This window comes from Penicillium angulare, assembly GCF_028827245.1.
Source record: "Penicillium angulare strain IBT 27051 chromosome Unknown utg000001l_segment0_segment0, whole genome shotgun sequence".
Taxonomy (NCBI): domain Eukaryota; kingdom Fungi; phylum Ascomycota; class Eurotiomycetes; order Eurotiales; family Aspergillaceae; genus Penicillium; species Penicillium angulare.
The window spans coordinates 890,824-908,933 of NW_026623160.1; the positions used below are offsets into that span (position 1 = coordinate 890,824).

The following is an 18,110-nucleotide window of genomic DNA, read 5'->3' on the forward strand; positions in this document are numbered from 1 at the left end:
GGTCATCCACTGGAGACACTCTTCATTCAGTGAGAGGTGAGCAGACCCAGTGAAGAGATACTTAGGTCATTGCATCAAACGTTCTCCCTCGGCTTTCGCGATCATGCACCGTTCGCAGCGGTATGGTTTAAATTCAGACAAAGGGAGGGGGGAATTTCAGAAAACCAGATGCTTATTCTGATGGCAGTGTGAGGTATAGATAGAGAAAAAGTTGGGCATTAGAGGAAATCGAAAAACCACAGAGATAATATAAGGAAGCCATCATCAGCACGTAAAAGGCATTCAAGATTGAGAAGCATTGTTGCGAGCATCAGCACGAACTGGCTCGAAGTATGGGTGTGCCATGGCTTCTTGGGCGGTCAGACGTTCCTAGGACTCATGGTTAGTGAAAAATACGGAAAGCGGATATTGATGCAACATACAGCATGGTCATAGCGCAGGAGCTTGTCGAGAAAATCGATAGCCTCATCGCTAACGAAGCGCTGGTTTTCAGCAGTGACAAACGAGTGCCACGGCTTGCGAGGGAAGCGCGAGAGAATCTCATCATACTGTGGGTCCAGCTCAATATCATACTTGTCCAGGTACTCAAACAACTCCTCAGTGCCAAGAACTTTGGCAATCTTCACCAATTGGTCTGAGTTGCTGTTACCATGGAAGAAAGGCTCCTTGCGGAAAATCATGGACGCAAACATTGCTCCGAGGGACCACATGTCCAAAGAGTAGTCGTACTCTTGGAAATCAACAAGCAGCTCGGGTCCTTTGAAGTATCGGGAGGCCACACGGACGTTGTATTCTGTGCCCTTGTGGTAAAATTCTGCCAGACCCCAATCGATCAATCGCAACTGGAAAGATGTCAGTTCACCAAAATTACCAGGAGATCAAGGCTATATATGTAAATATATATATATATATATATATATCTAGATGGATTGACGAACCTTGCGCTTCTCATGGTCGATCATAACGTTGTGAGGCTTCACATCTCGATGCATAATACCCTTGCTGTGACAGAAATCAAGCGCCTTCAGTAGCTCAAATACGTAGAAACGCACGTCATAGTCCGTGAAGCGGGGGTAGAGGGTCCGGAAATCGGTATTGTTGACCGCCTCAAAGACCAAGCTGGGGGTCTTGCTTTGGTTGTCCCGTACTACATCCAGCAGAGCGACAACATTCGGGCCGCCAGCAAGATTCTGAAGAATCTTGATCTCACGCTTAATCTTCTTCTTCTTGACGGGCTTGAGAACCTTGATGACACATTTTTGGTAGTTGACGACATTGATGCCCTCGAATACCTCGGAGTATTTCCCTCGGCCTATGAGAAATATAGTCAGTGAAAGGTCGATCAGGCAGTGACCCCACACGCCAGAGGTATAGACGCAGGTGATACCGCTATTCTCCGGGATGGATGGCTCCAATCAGAGGCACCGTACCTATCTTGCGCACAATCTCGTAGTTTTCCAAGACACCCCAAGAAATGTTCACACTGTCATAGTCCCAGTAGGAACGAGGCATATGCTCGTTGACATCAGCATAGACGCGCGCCATAATGATCGCAGACGGCTTCCGAGTCTGCCCACAATCGAAATCAGATGCGGCGGGGTTTTAAGCGGGGTCACGACCAAGGACGGATGCGAAAGTGATCGGGGGAAGAAGGAAAAGGATGACTAGTGTAATTTGAAGGCCCAGCAACTGACCAGCCCGAACTCAGCGGTTCGATCGATCGGTCCTGAAAGCAATGGGTAATGGAGGGGGAGATATTATTATGAGAGCGAGATCTGCTGTTCCGCTATGTCACGGGATCGCTGTGTGGAGAGCAGTCCGAATACAGTTAGAGTGTGGCCTGTCGGAATATCGATTTCCCGATGATTTGAATTTCCTCTTTCGGACAGTATCGTGACTTTTTGAAGCTCGCGTCTGCGATAAATCTTCGAGTCTTGACCCGGCCTAAGCTGCCTCTTTATTTCTTTCAGAGGCCACAAAAAGTCATGTTTTATGACCTCAATGTCCCATATAGCCCGGATGATCCAGAGGTGCCGCACACCCTGAATTTCCTGGCTGAACGTAAGTCATCTTACCGACCTTCCTAGCACATGGCTAGTACCTGTGCGCATGATGTATTGACCTGACTTCTTCCAGTGGGCTACACCACTATTGCACTCTCCCAAACAATCAATGGAAAAATTCCTGCGGTCCTTGCGCCCCCATCAAGCCCGCCAAATCCACCTAAAACTCTACAACTCTTAACCCGATTGAACTTGATCCTCGCCGACCCGGCTCAGAACCAGCGTCTTAATAATCTGACCCAGTCCTACGATTTGATTGCTCTGCGACCCACCAACGAAAAGGCCCTCCTTAACGCTTGCACAAATTTAGAATGTGATATTATCTCACTTGACCTCTCCGTTCGGCTTCCATACCACTTCAAATTCAAGATGCTATCTGCTGCAGTGTCACGTGGAGTTCGTCTCGAGATCTGCTATGGCCCTGGAGTTACTGGAAGCGGGGTTGATGCTCGTCGAAACCTTATTGGGAATGCTATGTCGTTGGTTCGGGCAACACGCGGCCGCGGCATCATAGTGTCAAGTGAAGCCCGGAAGACATTGGGCTTACGAGCTCCCTGGGATGTGATCAATCTGACTTGCGTCTGGGGTCTGTCACAAGAACGCGGCAAGGAGGCAATATGTGAAGAGGCGCGGAAAGTGACCGCGTTAGCCAAGCTGAAGCGAACTAGCTGGCGGGGAATCGTTGATATCGTACACGGTGGAGAGAAGGTCAACGTCGAGAAACCCGCGCCAACAAAAAAAAGTGGTCCCAATGCGAAGGTGTCATCTGAGGTGGACAAAGGCGCCGATAACTTGAAAAGAAAAGCTTCTATCGGTTCCGAGGCAGTCAATGAGGAAGCTGAGAAGCCATTATCGAAGCGGGAATTGAAGCGGCGTGCGAAAAAAGCTCGCCTGGAAGCGGGCGAAGCGGATGCAAGCTGAGAGCGTTTCTTGCGCACTGCCTTTTCCATTCATATTTGAGCGTCCCGAAATGAACACTTACCAATGGCCACTATCTTTTAAATGAACCATCTTACTTGGGTCTAGTTGAAAGGTACTGGTGGCCACTGGCTGTTCTCGTACAAACTCTTCGATGCATCTGCCACGGAGAATTCCCGGTCAGATCAATGACTTGAGCGCTGGGCTCATAAATGCCAACCCAACTACTGCTCAGCCCAACTGAGGAGAGTATATGCTGTGGTTATATATTCTGACCTTCGCATATACGCCATTTTTGTTCCTGCCAAGGAAGACAAATGATTGATTCCAGATGATTAACAAACAACATCAATATGAACTTTCTGACATTTGATCAAGTTCTCCCTGATGCATTATTTGGAACTTTTCGACGATAATGCCATGATGTACGTTTATTACATTGTCTCATATTAATAGATACAAGGCAACTCACCAATTCATTTTGCTCCATATGTTTAGCCATGAAGCTTTGGAGATGGATTTGGTACACTTTTCTTCATGATATCTACCTCTTCAACCCACATAGAAACGCAGACCAGTGACTCACGAGTCACAATCCTGAAGAAAAGGATCCCTATTACTAGGGCTCCGGGTCCAACTTGAAGGTCTGATGAATGTGTCGGTGATAGTATAATTCAAAGGATCTCATAAATCTGGAAATTAGGGACGATTGATATTTAGTAATTTTATTTATACATAGAATTCTGAGGATTGTACAAAAATGTCGGGGCTACTATACTTAAGAGACACTTTATGTGGTTCGTGGTGAGGTCGAGGATATAGAGCAGCATAACAAAAAGGGTGTTCACTATCCAGTGGTTTGGACACACACTGGAATACCCCTGATATAAGCAATGTTATGGTTTGTTAGCTGGCAATGAATGCTTCTCATTCATCAGTTCGTCCCGCACACTAGTAGCCAGTTCAATGGTTTCTTGGGGAAGACCAGCCAACTGTGCGACTTTCAACGCATGTGATTCACGGTTGACGCCTCTCCGAAGACGATGAACGAATGAGAAAGAGCCTGTCGCTGTTTCTTTAATGTCAGTGCAGTATCTTTCAAGATTTTGAAACTTCTGCGTCATGTCTGCAAGGCCGTGGAAATGAGTAGCGAAAAGAGTGCGAGACTGATTGTGATAATGCAAGTGATGAAGACAGGCAAAGCTAACAGCTGTACCATCCTCGGGAGTGGTCCCTCTACCAACTTCATCCATGATAACAAAGGATCGCGGGGTAGCTTGCTTCAGAATGGCAGCAGTTTCAAGCATCTCTACCATAAACGTAGACTGATCACGAAACAGATCATCGGCTGCGCCGATTCGACTGAATATCTGATCCACAATGCCAATTTCGGCATACGCCGCAGGCACATATGAACCTACCTGTGCAAGGATGGTGATTAAAGCGTTCTGGCGCAAAAATGTACTTTTGCCTGCCATGTTTGGCCCTGTGATCAGCCAGATTCGTTCCTGACCGCCGAGAAAGCAGTCATTGCTCACAAAGGATCTACCTTGCTCTTCAAGTCCGAGTTTGACTGTTGGATGTCTCCCACCCGCGATCTTGTGGGTAGTCCCTTCGTTGAGAATAGGTCGTATCATTTGCTGCTCCTGAGCCAGTGTTGCGAAAGAACAAGCAACATCCAACTCATCCATGACTGCCGCATTGCGGCGAATCTTCACCAAATTCAAGATCACCTCACGACGAAGACGCTCAAATATTGCTTGTTCCTCTTGCCGTATTTGTGTTTTCACGCGATCCATCTTGTTTCCTAACTCTGTCCATGCTGGGAGATAAAAAGATCGCGTTGATTTAGTCGACGAGACATTTCGGGTGACTCCTAGTTCTTCAAGCGATTGCTGGGAAATTTTTGCACCCTTCACATGGCAGATGTGTCCCAGACCGGGCGTCCACTTCAGATTGAGGGCAGACGACCCAACATAGTCCCGTAGTTGTTTGATCAATGCGATTTTGTCATCCAACAGACCTTCCAACTCCGTATGGAGAGTGTTCAAGATGTCACTGGCGTTGCGTCTCATGATCCATGTCTCCATTTCTCCATTTTCAGACTCAGCTACTGTCTGGTCACCACTTTTCGTCCTGACTTTTTTGGGCAACGACTGCAATTCGCTCGATGTGCCTTCGTTCACAGCAACCTCTTGTGCTAGGCTGGCTGCTTCAGCGGCGGTATTGTCTTGAATGCGTTGCTGCTGGAGCACCCCTTCTTCGTCGATAGCTGACAGAATTTGATCAGCGAGAGCGGCCGGCCCTTGCAAATAAAGTCGTGAAATCATGGAATTGAGACTGTTTTTGACACCGGAAGTAGTATCAAATTCCAGCAATCGTTCGTGCTCAGAAAGAACCTGCTTAACTCCCTTGGAGGCTTCAATCGCTCGAGAAAGACAAATTAAGTCATCTGGATCTCCCTTTCCCATGGCGAATTTCTGAACCAATCGTTGAGAGTCATAACTTCGTTTAAGTAATCGAATCACGCTATCGCGAAGGTTTTCGTTTTCGATGAATATCGAAACTAGGTCAAGCCTTTCGTTGAGAACTAGAAGAGACGTGGACGGAGATGCTTTGAGGTTATGTTAGCAGTGACATATGTAAATCGATCTGAATTGGCTTACTGAGTCGATCGCGTAGAAGACGGGCACCGCTCTTTGTGGAAGTCCTACGGACGGCATGGAGCAAACTTCCCTTCCCAAACCCGTCTCTTGAAGTTTCGAGTATTTCGAGTCCCCTAAGACTACTGCGATCAATACTCATCGACTCGTCGAGATGCCTCCGGCGCGGAGGCTGGAGTTTGAGATTTGATCCCTGCAATTGCACTCGGATATATTCTAATAGACTGTAGCCGGCAGCTACTTCTTCCGGGGTGAAGGATGCATGTGTGTTTACCGGAATTGGCGCTTCTAGCATTGTGTCCCATTTTGACATTGGCTCGAATTCTTTCGGGAATTGGAAGAACGAGACAAGGCGATGCTCATGCCCAAACAGCTGTTGCAACTCTTGTCCAATACTTTCCTGAACATTTTGATCTACCAGAATCTCGCGTGCTCCGATTCTGGCAATTGCCGACGGTAACATTTGAGCCGTTGTTAGTTGCGTAAAGAAGTCTCCAGTTGACAGGTCTAACCACGATAGTCCTACACGCTGAGGTACGGAGGACAACACATGCTGTGAGGCCTGCGGGTCAACATTCTGCCTTGATTCAACTTCTAGCGCAGGGACATCCAGGTATATAGCCAACAGGAAATTGTTCTCAGATGGGTCAAGGAACTTTTCATCAATCAAAGTGCCCGGGGTGATGACCCTGGCCACTTTGCGATCGAACATCAAACCCCCGGATCGAGCTTTGTCCTCTACCTCATGGGCAAACTCTTCACTAATAGCCACATATTTGTTGAGGTCTTGAACAAGAATTTTGAGGAAGCGATCTAATTGGAAAAAGGGGAAACCCGCCATGGGAACTGGCCCGGCGGTGGTTTTCTTGAACGCTAGCTTCAAGCTGAGCAATGGTGCAAATTCTTCAGCTTGTTCGAAGTACAACTATATGTCGTGTAAGTTATCATGCCATGCACTAAGTTGTGGTTGATCTGTACCTCATAAAATCCTCCAACTCGAGTCAATATAACGCAGTTCTTAAACTTTTGCATATTATTGCGATGCCCTTGAACCACAGTAGGATATCGAGGGGCATCATCAGCTCCATTATCATATGTCTCCAGTTTCACCACACCCTGTGGAAGATCCTTCGATTGAACTGTAGCTTGTGATTTGGCGCCTCTTCGACTTCCATCTGACGGCGCGCTGGCGGCGACGCGTAGGGGTACAGCTCGACGCGCATGATGGCATATAGTTCGATGGATTTGGCATCTGTAAGCCGGAACGAGTGTCTTCCTGGTTTTAGGACATGGCGAAACTTTCAAACGAGTCCGCAGCAAGGTTAGCCCACCGTTTATACCATTTATGTGCATTGTTGCGTCGCAAGCAAGAGGAACTTGGTATGTGAAGCGGCAGAACCAGAAAGCTCCCCATCCTTCCGCCTTCGCCACCGAAATCTTCCCGAGCTTCTTCTCACCAAAGGTATTAACCTCCCAACCCAATCCTGGCCCTCATTTCTCCCTTGCAATCAAGTCATTCTACTTGCGGCCGGAGGATGAGTCAGGTTTGTGCAACTGTTTAAACGTTTGAATACCCTTCATTCTTGATTTTTCTCGCGGCGGCGTGGTTTAAGATCGGCGCATTCAAGCCGAGCCAAGTCGCGCGAGACACTCTTTTTCTCTTTTTTATTCCTAATCTCTTTCGCGAGTCACTCGCTCCACGACCACGATGGCGGACCAAAATATTTCTCAGTATAAGTACTCGGCGATGTCCAACCTGGTTCTCCAGGCGGACCGTCGTTTTATCAGCCGAACCAATGATGAGGCCACCGGAGACCCTGAGTCTCTGGCAGGTCGCATTGGTATTCGAGAAATGGGCTCACGCATAGCACGCGAAGATGCGCCCAAGTCGAAAAAGAAAACCGTCTCTACAGATATTGAGCGGGGTGCAATTGATGAGGGTGAAGATGTCTTATCTCGTGAACAGAAAAAGCGCCGTGGTCAACCAGCACAATTCCGTGGCCAAGGTATCCTCTCAGCCGCCGATGCCCTCGTTGAAGGCTTGAAATACCGCCCTCGAACACCCGCGACTCGGGCGACCTACGATCTTATTTTGACAATTACCGGAAGCCATTTGGGTGATGTGCCCCACGAAGTCGTTCGAAGTGCCGCCGACGCCGTTTTGGAATACCTTAAAGACGAAGATATGAAGGATTTCGATAAGAAAAAAGAAGTTGACGACCTTCTGGGAAGCTCGATGAACCCCAAAGAGTTCAATGAGCTGGTGAATCTCGGCAAGAAAATCACAGACTACGACGCACAAGACGAGGACGAGGATATGGATGGTGGTTTCGATGATGCCGACGCTGAACTTGATGAACGCCAAGGTGTTGCTGTTGTTTTTGACGAGGAAGATGAAGATGACGAGCGAATGGGCACTATGGACGAAATCCGAGACGAGGACAGCGACGAAGATGAAGCAGATGAGCAAGATCAACCCGATGCCGATGATTCAGCTGTTCAACAAGCGGATGGAGATGAAATGGTCATCGACGGCGGCCTCGATCGCGATAATAAAGCTGGCGATAAAGCCGGACTCAAGATTCCTGCTCACGAGATCGACGCTTACTGGTTGCAACGGCAAATCGGTGCGTTGTACTCAGATGCCCATATCCAACAAGAAAAGACACAAGAAGCCCTCGATATTCTTGGTGGCCAAACAGAAGATGGCTCTGAACGGCCTCTCCGTGATGTTGAGAATGACCTGATGGAGCTTTTCGACTACGAGCATGCCGATATTGTTGCAAAGCTAGTGACAAATCGTGATAAGGTCAATTGGGTTACGCGCTGGAAGCAGGTTGCTGAAGATGCTGATGCTCGTAACCTCGTGGAAAGTCAAATGGTTGAGGCTGGTCATCGCTCTATCTTGGACGAAATTCGCGGAAAGACCGCTGGTGATGAGCTTGCCGATCGCCCGGAGAAGAAGATGAAGCTGGATTTGATGGATGTTGATGTACCTTCAGCCCCACAGCAAGACGAGAAGCCTACAACGGAAGGCGGATTAATTGGTGGTCTGCAGCCCAAGAAGCTCATTAACCTCGAGAATCTTGTTTTCCACCAAGGAAATCACCTTATGACCAACCCTAATGTTAAGCTTCCCCAAGGCTCCACAAAGCGCACCTTCAAGGGATATGAGGAGATCCATGTACCCCCACCCAAAGCCAAGAGAGAGCCGGGAGAGAAGAACATCCCCACTACAGAGCTCCCTGATTGGGCTCGTGTTGGATTTGGAAGCTCCAAGGAGCTTAACCGGGTGCAGACCAAATGTTACCCCTCAGCTTTCCACGATGATGGCAACATGCTTGTCTGTGCTCCTACCGGTTCTGGAAAAACCAACGTTGCTATGCTCACCATCCTACGAGAAATCGGCAAACACCGCAATCCTGAAACCGGCGAAATCATGCTCGACGATTTTAAGATTGTATACATCTCTCCTCTTAAGGCCTTGGTTCAAGAGCAAGTTGGAAATCTTGGCAAGCGTCTTGAGCCCTACGGAATTCGGGTTTCTGAGCTTACTGGTGATCGTCAACTCACCAAGCAGCAGATTGCCGACACTCAGATTATTGTCACTACTCCTGAGAAGTTCGATGTAATCACCAGAAAAGCATCGGAAACTAGTTACACCAACCTTGTTCGACTGATAGTTATCGACGAAATCCATCTCCTCCATGATGATCGTGGACCTGTGCTCGAGAGCATTGTCAGTCGCACTATTCGCCGTGTTGAGCAGACTGGTGACCCCGTGCGAATTGTTGGTCTCAGTGCTACCCTTCCAAATTACCGCGATGTTGGAAACTTCCTTCGGGCTGATCCAGAGAAGAGTGTATTCCATTTCGATGGTTCCTACCGTCCTTGCCCTCTCAAGCAAGAGTTCATTGGTGTTACAGATAAGAAGGCCATTAAGCAACTCAAGACTATGAATGACATTTGTTACAACAAGGTCTTGGAACAAGTTGGTCAGAATCGAAACCAGATGCTTATTTTCGTCCACTCAAGAAAAGAAACAGCAAAAACGGCCAAATATATCAGAGACAAGGCCGTTGAAATGGAAACCATTGGCCAAATCCTCCGAAGCGACGCCGCAAGCCGTGCTATTCTGTCTGAAGAGGCCGAGTCTGTTGATGACGCTTCCCTAAAGGACCTTTTGCCATACGGTCTGGGTATCCACCATGCTGGTTTGAGTCTTGCCGATCGTGACTCTGTCCAGGCGCTTTTTGCTGATGGCAGTATCCAAGTTCTCGTTTGTACTGCAACCCTTGCTTGGGGTGTCAACTTGCCAGCGCACACTGTCATCATCAAGGGAACTCAGGTCTACTCGCCTGAAAAGGGTAGCTGGGTCGAGTTGAGCCCTCAAGACGTTCTTCAGATGCTCGGACGTGCTGGCCGACCTCAGTATGATACTTTTGGCGAGGGTATTATCATTACCTCACAAGCAGAAATCCAGTATTACCTATCCCTGTTGAACATGCAATTGCCGATCGAGTCTCAGCTTGTCAGCAAGCTTGCGGACAATCTGAACGCAGAAATTGTCCTGGGAAATGTTCGTACCCGCGATGAAGGTGTGGAATGGCTAGGCTACAGTTATCTTTACGTCAGGATGCTGCGATCCCCAGGCCTGTATAGCGTCGGTGCGGATTACGAAAATGACGACGCTCTGGAGCAGAAGCGTGTCGACCTCATTCATTCCGCTGCCGCCGTGCTCGAGCGAGCTGGATTGGTCAAGTATGAGAAGAAAACTGGGCGACTCCAATCAACTGAACTGGGCCGGATTTCTTCTCATTACTATATTGGCCACAATTCCATGCTCACCTATTCTCAGCATCTTCAACCATCTATCACCACGATTGAGCTCTTCCGTATTTTCGCACTGAGCGATGAATTCAAGTATATTCCGGTACGTCAAGATGAGAAGCTGGAGCTTGGCAAGCTTTTGGGGCGAGTCCCCGTGCCTGTCAAAGAGACGATTGATGAACCCCACGCAAAGATCAATGTCCTGCTTCAGGCTTACATCTCCCGACTGAAGCTCGATGGGTTGGCCTTGATGGCTGACATGGTTTACGTCACCCAATCCGCTGGTCGTATCATTCGTGCCATCTTCGAGATTTGCCTGAAAAAGGGTTGGTCTGGCGTAGCGAAGACCGCACTTGACCTTTGCAAAATGGCCGAGAAGCGAATGTGGCCAACAATGTCTCCTCTGCGTCAGTTCCCTGGTTGTCCAAGGGACATCCTGCAAAAGGCTGAGCGTATTGACGTGCCGTGGCCCAGGTATTTTGACTTGGATCCGCCACGCATGGGTGAGCTTCTTGGTATGCCCAAGGCTGGCCGTGTTGTTTGCGATCTTGTTTCCAAATTTCCTCGGCTTGAAGTTCAAGCTCAGGTGCAACCTATCACTCGCTCATTGCTTCGCGTCGAGCTGACCCTTTCCCCTAACTTTGTTTGGGATGATGCCATCCATGGCAACGCTCAAGACTTTTGGATCCTGGTCGAAGACTGCGATGGCGAAGAAATTTTATACCATGATCGCTTCCTGCTTCGACGTGAATTTGCTCAAGCTGAGATGAATGAGCATCTTATTGAGTTCACCGTCCCGATTACTGAGCCGATGCCTCCCAACTACTTTATCTCTCTGGTCTCTGATCGTTGGATGCATTCTGAGACGAAGATTGCCGTGTCTTTCCAGAAGCTTGTCCTGCCAGAGCGTTTCCCCCCTCACACACCTTTGCTTGATATGCAGCGTGCGCCTGTCAAAGCTCTGAAGCGCGAGGAGTACCAGAAGCTTTATCCCAACTGGGAACACTTCAACAAGATCCAAACACAGGTTTTCAAGTCCGTCTTTGATTCAGACGACAATGTCTTCATTGGTGCTCCAACGGGCAGTGGAAAGACCGTCTGTGCCGAGTTAGCCCTACTTCGCCATTGGTCAACCGAAAACAGTGGTAGGGCAGTCTATGTAGCTCCTTTCCAAGAGCTCGTAGATTTACGCCTCGCTGACTGGGAGAAGCGATTGGGTGGCCTTGCTAGTGGCAAAACAATTGTCAAGCTTACTGGCGAGACGACTGCTGATCTCAAACTTCTTGAGCGCGCTGACCTGGTTCTTGCTACCCCTGTCCAGTGGGACGTGCTTTCTCGCCAATGGCAGAGACGCAAGAATGTTCAGACTGTGCAGTTGTTCATTGCTGATGAACTTCACATGCTCGGTGGCTATGGTGGCTACGTCTATGAAGTTGTTGTTTCTCGTATGCACTACGTCGCTCTACAGACTGAAAACGACATGCGCATTGTTGGATTGAGTGTGCCGCTTGCCAATGCTCGTGATATTGGAGAGTGGATCGGAGCCAATAAGCACACTATCTACAACTTCAGCCCGAATGCTCGGCCAGTTCCCCTGGAGCTTCACATCCAGTCATTCACCATCCCTCATTTCCCGTCCCTGATGCTTGCGATGTCACGCCCAGCTTATCAGTCCATCCTTCAGCTGTCTCCTGACAAGCCCGCTTTAGTTTTTGTGCCTAGTCGCAAGCAGACTCGATCCACTGCCATAGATCTGCTAGCGGCTTGCGGTATCGATGGTGATGAGGACCGCTTCCTGAACGCCGATGTTGAAGAGTTAGCACCCCTCCTTAGCCGGGTCCAAGAGCAGACTCTTGCTACATCCCTATCTCACGGTATTGGGTATTACCACGAGGCATTGAGCCCCACTGATAAGCGCATCGTCTCGCATCTATTCAGCATTGGTGCTATCCAGGTTCTATTGGCCTCGCGTGAAGTTTGCTGGGAGTTGGACCTGACTGCCCATCTGGTTATTGTTATGAACACACAATTCTTTGATGGACGTGAACATCGTTACATTGATTACCCCATCAGTGACATTCTCCAGATGTTTGGCAAGGCCTCTCGGCCAGGACAGGATAAGATCGGACGTGGTGTCTTGATGGTGCCTGCTGTCAAACGTGACTACTACAAGAAGTTCCTTAGTGAGGCTCTGCCAGTGGAAAGTCATCTCCAGGTCTATCTGCACGATGCCTTTGTCACCGAGGCCAGCACCAAGACCGTCGCCTCGACCCAGGATGCTGTGGATTGGATGACCTACACTTATTTCTACCGCCGTCTGCTTGCAAACCCCAGCTTCTATGGCCTCAGTGATGTTAGCCACGAAGGACTCAGCACTTTCTTGTCTGAATTGGTTGAGAACACACTAAAGGAGCTGTCCGAGGCCAAGATCATTGACCTGGACGAAGAAGATGATACAGTGTCTCCCCTGAACGCCGCGATGATCAGCGCTTACTACAACATCTCCTTCATCACCATGCAGACTTTCTTGCTGTCGCTTTCGGCCCGTACCAAGCTAAAGGGTATTCTGGAGATTGTTACATCAGCCACCGAGTTTGAGTCTATCCAGATGCGTCGCCACGAGGACCACATTCTCCGCCGTGTCTACGATCGTGTGCCAGTCAAGATGTCGCAGGCCGCTTTTGACTCCCCTCACTTCAAGGCATTTGTCCTGCTCCAGGCTCACTTCTCCCGCATGCAGTTGCCAATTGATCTTGCCAAGGACCAGGAGGACATTATTCGCAAGGTTCTCAACTTGCTCAGTGCATGTGTGGATGTCCTTTCCTCTGAAGGCCATATCAATGCTATGAACGCCATGGAATTGTCACAGATGGTTGTCCAAGCCATGTGGGACCGTGATAGTCCACTCAAGCAGATTCCTCATTTCTCGCCCGAGGCTATTGAGGTGGCTAAGGAATACAAGTATGTTTATCCAAATGTTTTGACTACCCACGCACTTACTAACGTTTCTTGTCTACGCAGTATCAATGATATCTTTGAATTCATGGAAGCTATGGACCCCTCGGAAAACAAGGACTACGGTACTCTTGTCAAGCGTTTGGGAATGAACAACAAGCAATTGGCCCAGGCGGCTGCTTTCACCAACGAGAAATACCCCAACATTGAACTGGACTTCGAGGTTGAGGACCCCGAGAGCATTACATCTGGTGATCCTGCCTACCTGAAGGTGAAGATTGAACGGGAGGTTGAGGAAGATGAAGAGCCCGACACTGTCGTCCACTCGCCCTTCTACCCTAGCCAGAAGATGGAGAACTGGTGGCTTGTGGTTGGCGATGAGAAGACCAAGAACTTGCTGGCGATCAAGCGTGTTACCATTGGTCGTAAGCTCGAGCTTCGTCTGGAATATGTTGTGCCCACACCTGGCACGCATGATCTAACGCTTTACCTGATGAGTGATAGTTATGTCGGTGTGGATCAGGCCCCCACATTCTCCGTGACTGCAGCTGAAGGAATGGACGAGGACGAGAGCGAGGAAGAGGAGGAGGAATAAACAGGAAAGGGCCATGGCCTCAATTTTTGATTTAAAATTTTCATTTTTGTGTAATAATAGTTCCACTATCTTGTTGTTACGATCTTATCAGGATATAAAAGGAGTTTTACCATTTCTTGGTTTTAATCTTGTCCCCCTATATAGTGTAAAAATGGCCCCCCCGATGATCATGATTGACCCCGCAAAATGGAGTAGGTCACGTTGACGCCCCCCAAACCTTCCCCAACTGAGAAGACCCTCAAGTGGACCCCAACGTAACCAAGCGTAGCCCCCTTGGGAAGCTCTTTTCCACATGTGCACCCCCTCTTTCCTTTTCATCTCACCGTGTACTTATTGCTGACTCAATTTCAATATTCCCCCTTCCATCAGTTTCTCTTTTCTCCTATTCCCCATTCCTTTGGTCCATTGTATCTGTCAGAGTTTCCCTTGAACTCGCTTATTCAATTCCTGCCGAAGCTTAAAAGAGCTCCGCTTAGCAAGCTATTTCTGATCCAATACTTATCTTATCTTTCTGGCGATCATCTCGGACCGAAAGAAAAGAAGGTGATATGACCATCCGCTCCATGAAGTTAACACCCGAGTAAGTGATCCCTGAACCATTAACAGCCTAAATCGATGTTCCACGCGACGGCTGGCTTTGTGTGATAGTTCTAACGAACCATTTCTTGCGCACAGGGTCCTCCTCGGTGCTCCTAGGCGGTCATCAGCCATTCCAAACGCAGCCGGTACCCTTGCAGTCTATACCCAAACTTCATACTCTTTCGAATCGCATTCCAAAACAAATGAAATTCGAGTCATCGAAATTGAGACTGGTCGATCTGCCCTAATCACAAATGACCCTGGTGCGAGTAACCCGCAGTGGCTAGGAACTGAAGATCAATTGGTCTGGCTAAAGACCAAGACCAATGGGAACACTAGCTTTATCGTTGGCGATGCGCGCGAAGCTGATAAAACCTACACTGCGGGTACTGTTCCGGGTCCTGTATCGGACTTGAAAGTAACCATCATCGAGCCAGGCAAGATCGGCTTTGCTGTCAGTGGTAAAGCCAATCCAGATGGGTCTCTCTACAATCCTCACGATGCCAAGAAATCACACACAACGGGTCGCATATACACGTCACTTTTTGTACGACATTGGGATGCCTATGTAGAGCCTCAGAAGAACTCGATTTGGTATGGGCTTCTGGAGCAAGCTGCCTTGACGCCTGCCCGAAGGCAGGCAGGCAAGTATTCTGTGTCGGGCCTTACAAATTTGATTGCAGTGTCTGGATTGGGAGCTGTTGAGTCCCCAATGCCACCCTTCGGGGGCACTGGTGACTTTGACATTAGTCCATCTGCAATTGTTTTTGTTGGCAAGGACCCTAGCTTAAACCCTGCTACTCATACCTCCTGTTCCTGTTATTATGCCCCTATGTTCTCATGGACTAGCATTGCTGGTGTGGGTACCCCTGAAATCAAACCTTGCAAAGTCGCTGCGCTTCGAGGAGCTATGTCTTCCCCTGTTCTGTCTTCGGATGGAGGTTCTATCGCTCTCCTGGCAATGGGAGAGGATGGTTATGAATCTGATAAGAACAGAATTCTGTATGTTCCAAATCCCTGGAATGGGGAGATGATTGAAGTCTTTGAGTCTCCAGACGGCAAGGGATTTTGGGAGTTGAGTCCTTCTGCCCTTTCGTTTTCGCATGACGACAAGTCGTTATTCATCCAAACTGAAGAAATCGGGCGCGGTGTTCTCTATCAGCTTTCTCTGGATAACATCAGGCAGTCTAAGCCTGATTCCTTGAAGAGACTTACTCGGTCGGGATACGTGAACGATGCGGTTCCTGCAGCTTTAGGGTCTTCGAAACTGTTCCTCTCTAGTAGTAGTCTCATCGATAATAGCGTCTGGTCTATCCTTGACCCATCAAGCCCTGAAGAACATCAGATGGTTTCTTCCAGTGGACGCGGCGGGTCGGCGTTTGGCCTTTCAGCGTCCCAGGTAGATGAAATCTGGTTCCCAGGAGCAGAAGGCCACCAAGTACATGCCTGGGTTGTGAAGCCTTCTGACTTCAAACCCGGCGAGAAGTACCCTCTAGCATATCTGATTCATGGTGGCCCTCAGGGTGCATGGAACGACCAGTGGAGCACTCGCTGGAATCCTGCGGTGTTTGCAGAGCAAGGCTATGTTGTCATCACACCTAACCCAACTGGTAGCACTGGTTATGGCCAGTCGTTCACCGACGGTATCATTGGTCAATGGGGTGGCCGACCTTATGAAGATCTCGTAAGAGGCTTTGAATTTATCGAGCAAAACCTAGCTTATGTTGACACCTCTCGGGCTGTCGCGCTGGGTGCCTCGTATGGTGGATACATGATGAACTGGATCCAGGGTCATCCCCTAGGTCGCAAATTCAAGGCTTTGGTCACCCACGATGGCGTTTTCAATGTCGAGTCGCTTCTGTCAAGCGAGGAGTTGTATTTCCCTCTCCACGATCTGCAGGGGCCGATGTGGAAAAAGCCGGAGAACTGGGCCCAATGGAACCCGGCACGATTTTTGCAAAACTGGCAGACACCACATCTCATCATTCACAATGAGCTCGACTACCGACTACCCATCTCTGAGGGGTTAGCCGCATTCAACGTGTTACAAATGCGTGGCATCGACAGCGCCTTTCTCACATTCCCGGATGAGAACCATTGGGTTATAAATCCCGAAAACTCCCTTTTGTGGCACAAGACTGTGTTGAATTGGATCAATAAGTACGTTGGCTTGCCGCCGGCCGCTGACGAACCGGATCTTTCATCGGGCATGAACACCCTTGCTCTCTGATTCAGCCCTGTGGCTTTGCGATGATGCAACAGGTATGAGACATTTCGGCCGCAGTTTGGCCACAGAACTGTGGCTCGTGTCATATCTGCCTTTTGTAAACAAAGCACCGGGGAATCCAGGTGTTTGGGATAATTTATTTTGAATCTTTACAACAAGCGCGGTTGGCTTTAGTGTCTGGAAACAACAAAGCGCTATTTCGGGACGTTTCATATGATTGTTTAAGTCATTGGCATTATTATAACTATATTATAACAATTCGGTGTCTGGGGCGGTATATAAGAGCGGCGCCTTTGGACCGATTGTTCATTCATTTTCTCACGATTTACCTAGCGAATATACTCTCATCTCCGTTTATATACTTGAGCGTGTCTCTATTTATTCTTATTTCGGATATCGGATTCAATCTTACTTCTATATTCATTATGGTTTCCACTCCGATTTCACCCAGCCGTCAAAATACCATGTCCTTCCCAGTGGCTGGACGAAAAGTTGCTGCCTCCTCACAGCTTCCTCCGCCTCGACAACTATCTCACCCAGACTTCCAAGCTTTCGTCCAGTTCCTCGGACAAAGTCTGGTGCCTCTTGTTGGCTGCATGTCAGGTGAAGCTCCCGCAGATTTCCCCGATACATTACTTGCATATAAGCTCCTCACTCATGAGCAACTCGATGATCTCGCCTGGTTTTTTCACCAGATATCCCCCGCGATACCAGAGACCTCACACTACCCGCGCCCTATGAACAAACCCTGGATCGGTGCCAGAGCCGAACAAGGCGTTTCTATCGAGACCAAGCGTCGCCGCTTTGGGCGCTTTATTGGGCTCCAAGGCTGTGAATCACCTACTAAAGAGCACGGACTCTTCTTTGAAGAGCCAAGACCACAGTCAGAGCCACTGCAGATCAATTTGGAAGCTTTGTCGCCACTAATGGAGCTGGATGAGAGCGCCATGGCAAACATTATCAAAGGCATCCGGGTAGATAGTGAGAGGTCGGTCCACATTATGGAGTATATGGAGTACAAGTGACAGGCTGCTTTGGCGCAGGCGCAGGCTGATCACTGTCATTCGTACGGGTGGAAATAAAAGAAGGCAAATTAGGCTGTTCGCGAGGCGCTGGCGGCTTGGACCTTTGTTAGAGGTGTGCTTTTATAGACTGGGTTTTTATTGGTTAGCGTCTCTTTCTGTCATCATCATAATAATCATTATGTTCCTCTCGGCGGATCTGTGTTTCATTCTTTCGTCGATTGTTTCAAAATATTCTTTGTTTGATCTTTTTACTGA

The 18,110-nt window shown here is 48.7% G+C and overlaps 6 protein-coding genes across 6 annotated transcripts; 4 read left to right on the forward strand and 2 right to left on the reverse strand.

Annotated features, from left to right (window-relative positions):
• Positions 1–282: 282 nt before the first annotated feature.
• N7478_000330 (casein kinase II subunit alpha/alpha') lies at positions 283–1,545 on the reverse strand (the record flags this gene model as incomplete). The annotated part of the gene is made up of 4 exons (XM_056916546.1): positions 283–369; positions 423–842; positions 939–1,312; positions 1,431–1,545. The coding sequence occupies 4 exons, from the start codon at positions 1,543–1,545 to the stop codon at positions 283–285; spliced, it is 996 nt and encodes a 331-aa protein (XP_056784426.1).
• A 440-nt stretch (positions 1,546–1,985) lies between these two features.
• N7478_000331 (ribonuclease P subunit p30 family protein) lies at positions 1,986–2,984 on the forward strand (the record flags this gene model as incomplete). Its single annotated transcript, XM_056916547.1, has 2 exons — positions 1,986–2,061; positions 2,137–2,984. The coding sequence occupies 2 exons, from the start codon at positions 1,986–1,988 to the stop codon at positions 2,982–2,984; spliced, it is 924 nt and encodes a 307-aa protein (XP_056784427.1).
• An 893-nt stretch (positions 2,985–3,877) lies between these two features.
• N7478_000332 (mismatch repair ATPase MSH1) lies at positions 3,878–6,997 on the reverse strand (the record flags this gene model as incomplete). The annotated part of the gene is made up of 3 exons (XM_056916548.1): positions 3,878–5,595; positions 5,648–6,569; positions 6,623–6,997. The coding sequence occupies 3 exons, from the start codon at positions 6,995–6,997 to the stop codon at positions 3,878–3,880; spliced, it is 3,015 nt and encodes a 1,004-aa protein (XP_056784428.1).
• Positions 6,998–7,352: 355 nt separating this feature from the next.
• Positions 7,353–14,024, forward strand: N7478_000333 (ATP-dependent RNA helicase BRR2; the record flags this gene model as incomplete). The annotated part of the gene is made up of 1 exon (XM_056916549.1): positions 7,353–14,024. The coding sequence occupies one exon, from the start codon at positions 7,353–7,355 to the stop codon at positions 14,022–14,024; it is 6,672 nt and encodes a 2,223-aa protein (XP_056784429.1).
• A 548-nt stretch (positions 14,025–14,572) lies between these two features.
• N7478_000334 (oligopeptidase family protein) lies at positions 14,573–16,833 on the forward strand (the record flags this gene model as incomplete). Its single annotated transcript, XM_056916550.1, has 2 exons — positions 14,573–14,604; positions 14,673–16,833. The coding sequence occupies 2 exons, from the start codon at positions 14,573–14,575 to the stop codon at positions 16,831–16,833; spliced, it is 2,193 nt and encodes a 730-aa protein (XP_056784430.1).
• A 461-nt stretch (positions 16,834–17,294) lies between these two features.
• N7478_000335 (uncharacterized protein) lies at positions 17,295–17,855 on the forward strand (the record flags this gene model as incomplete). The annotated part of the gene is made up of 1 exon (XM_056916551.1): positions 17,295–17,855. The coding sequence occupies one exon, from the start codon at positions 17,295–17,297 to the stop codon at positions 17,853–17,855; it is 561 nt and encodes a 186-aa protein (XP_056784431.1).
• Between the last annotated feature and the right edge of the window lie 255 nt (positions 17,856–18,110).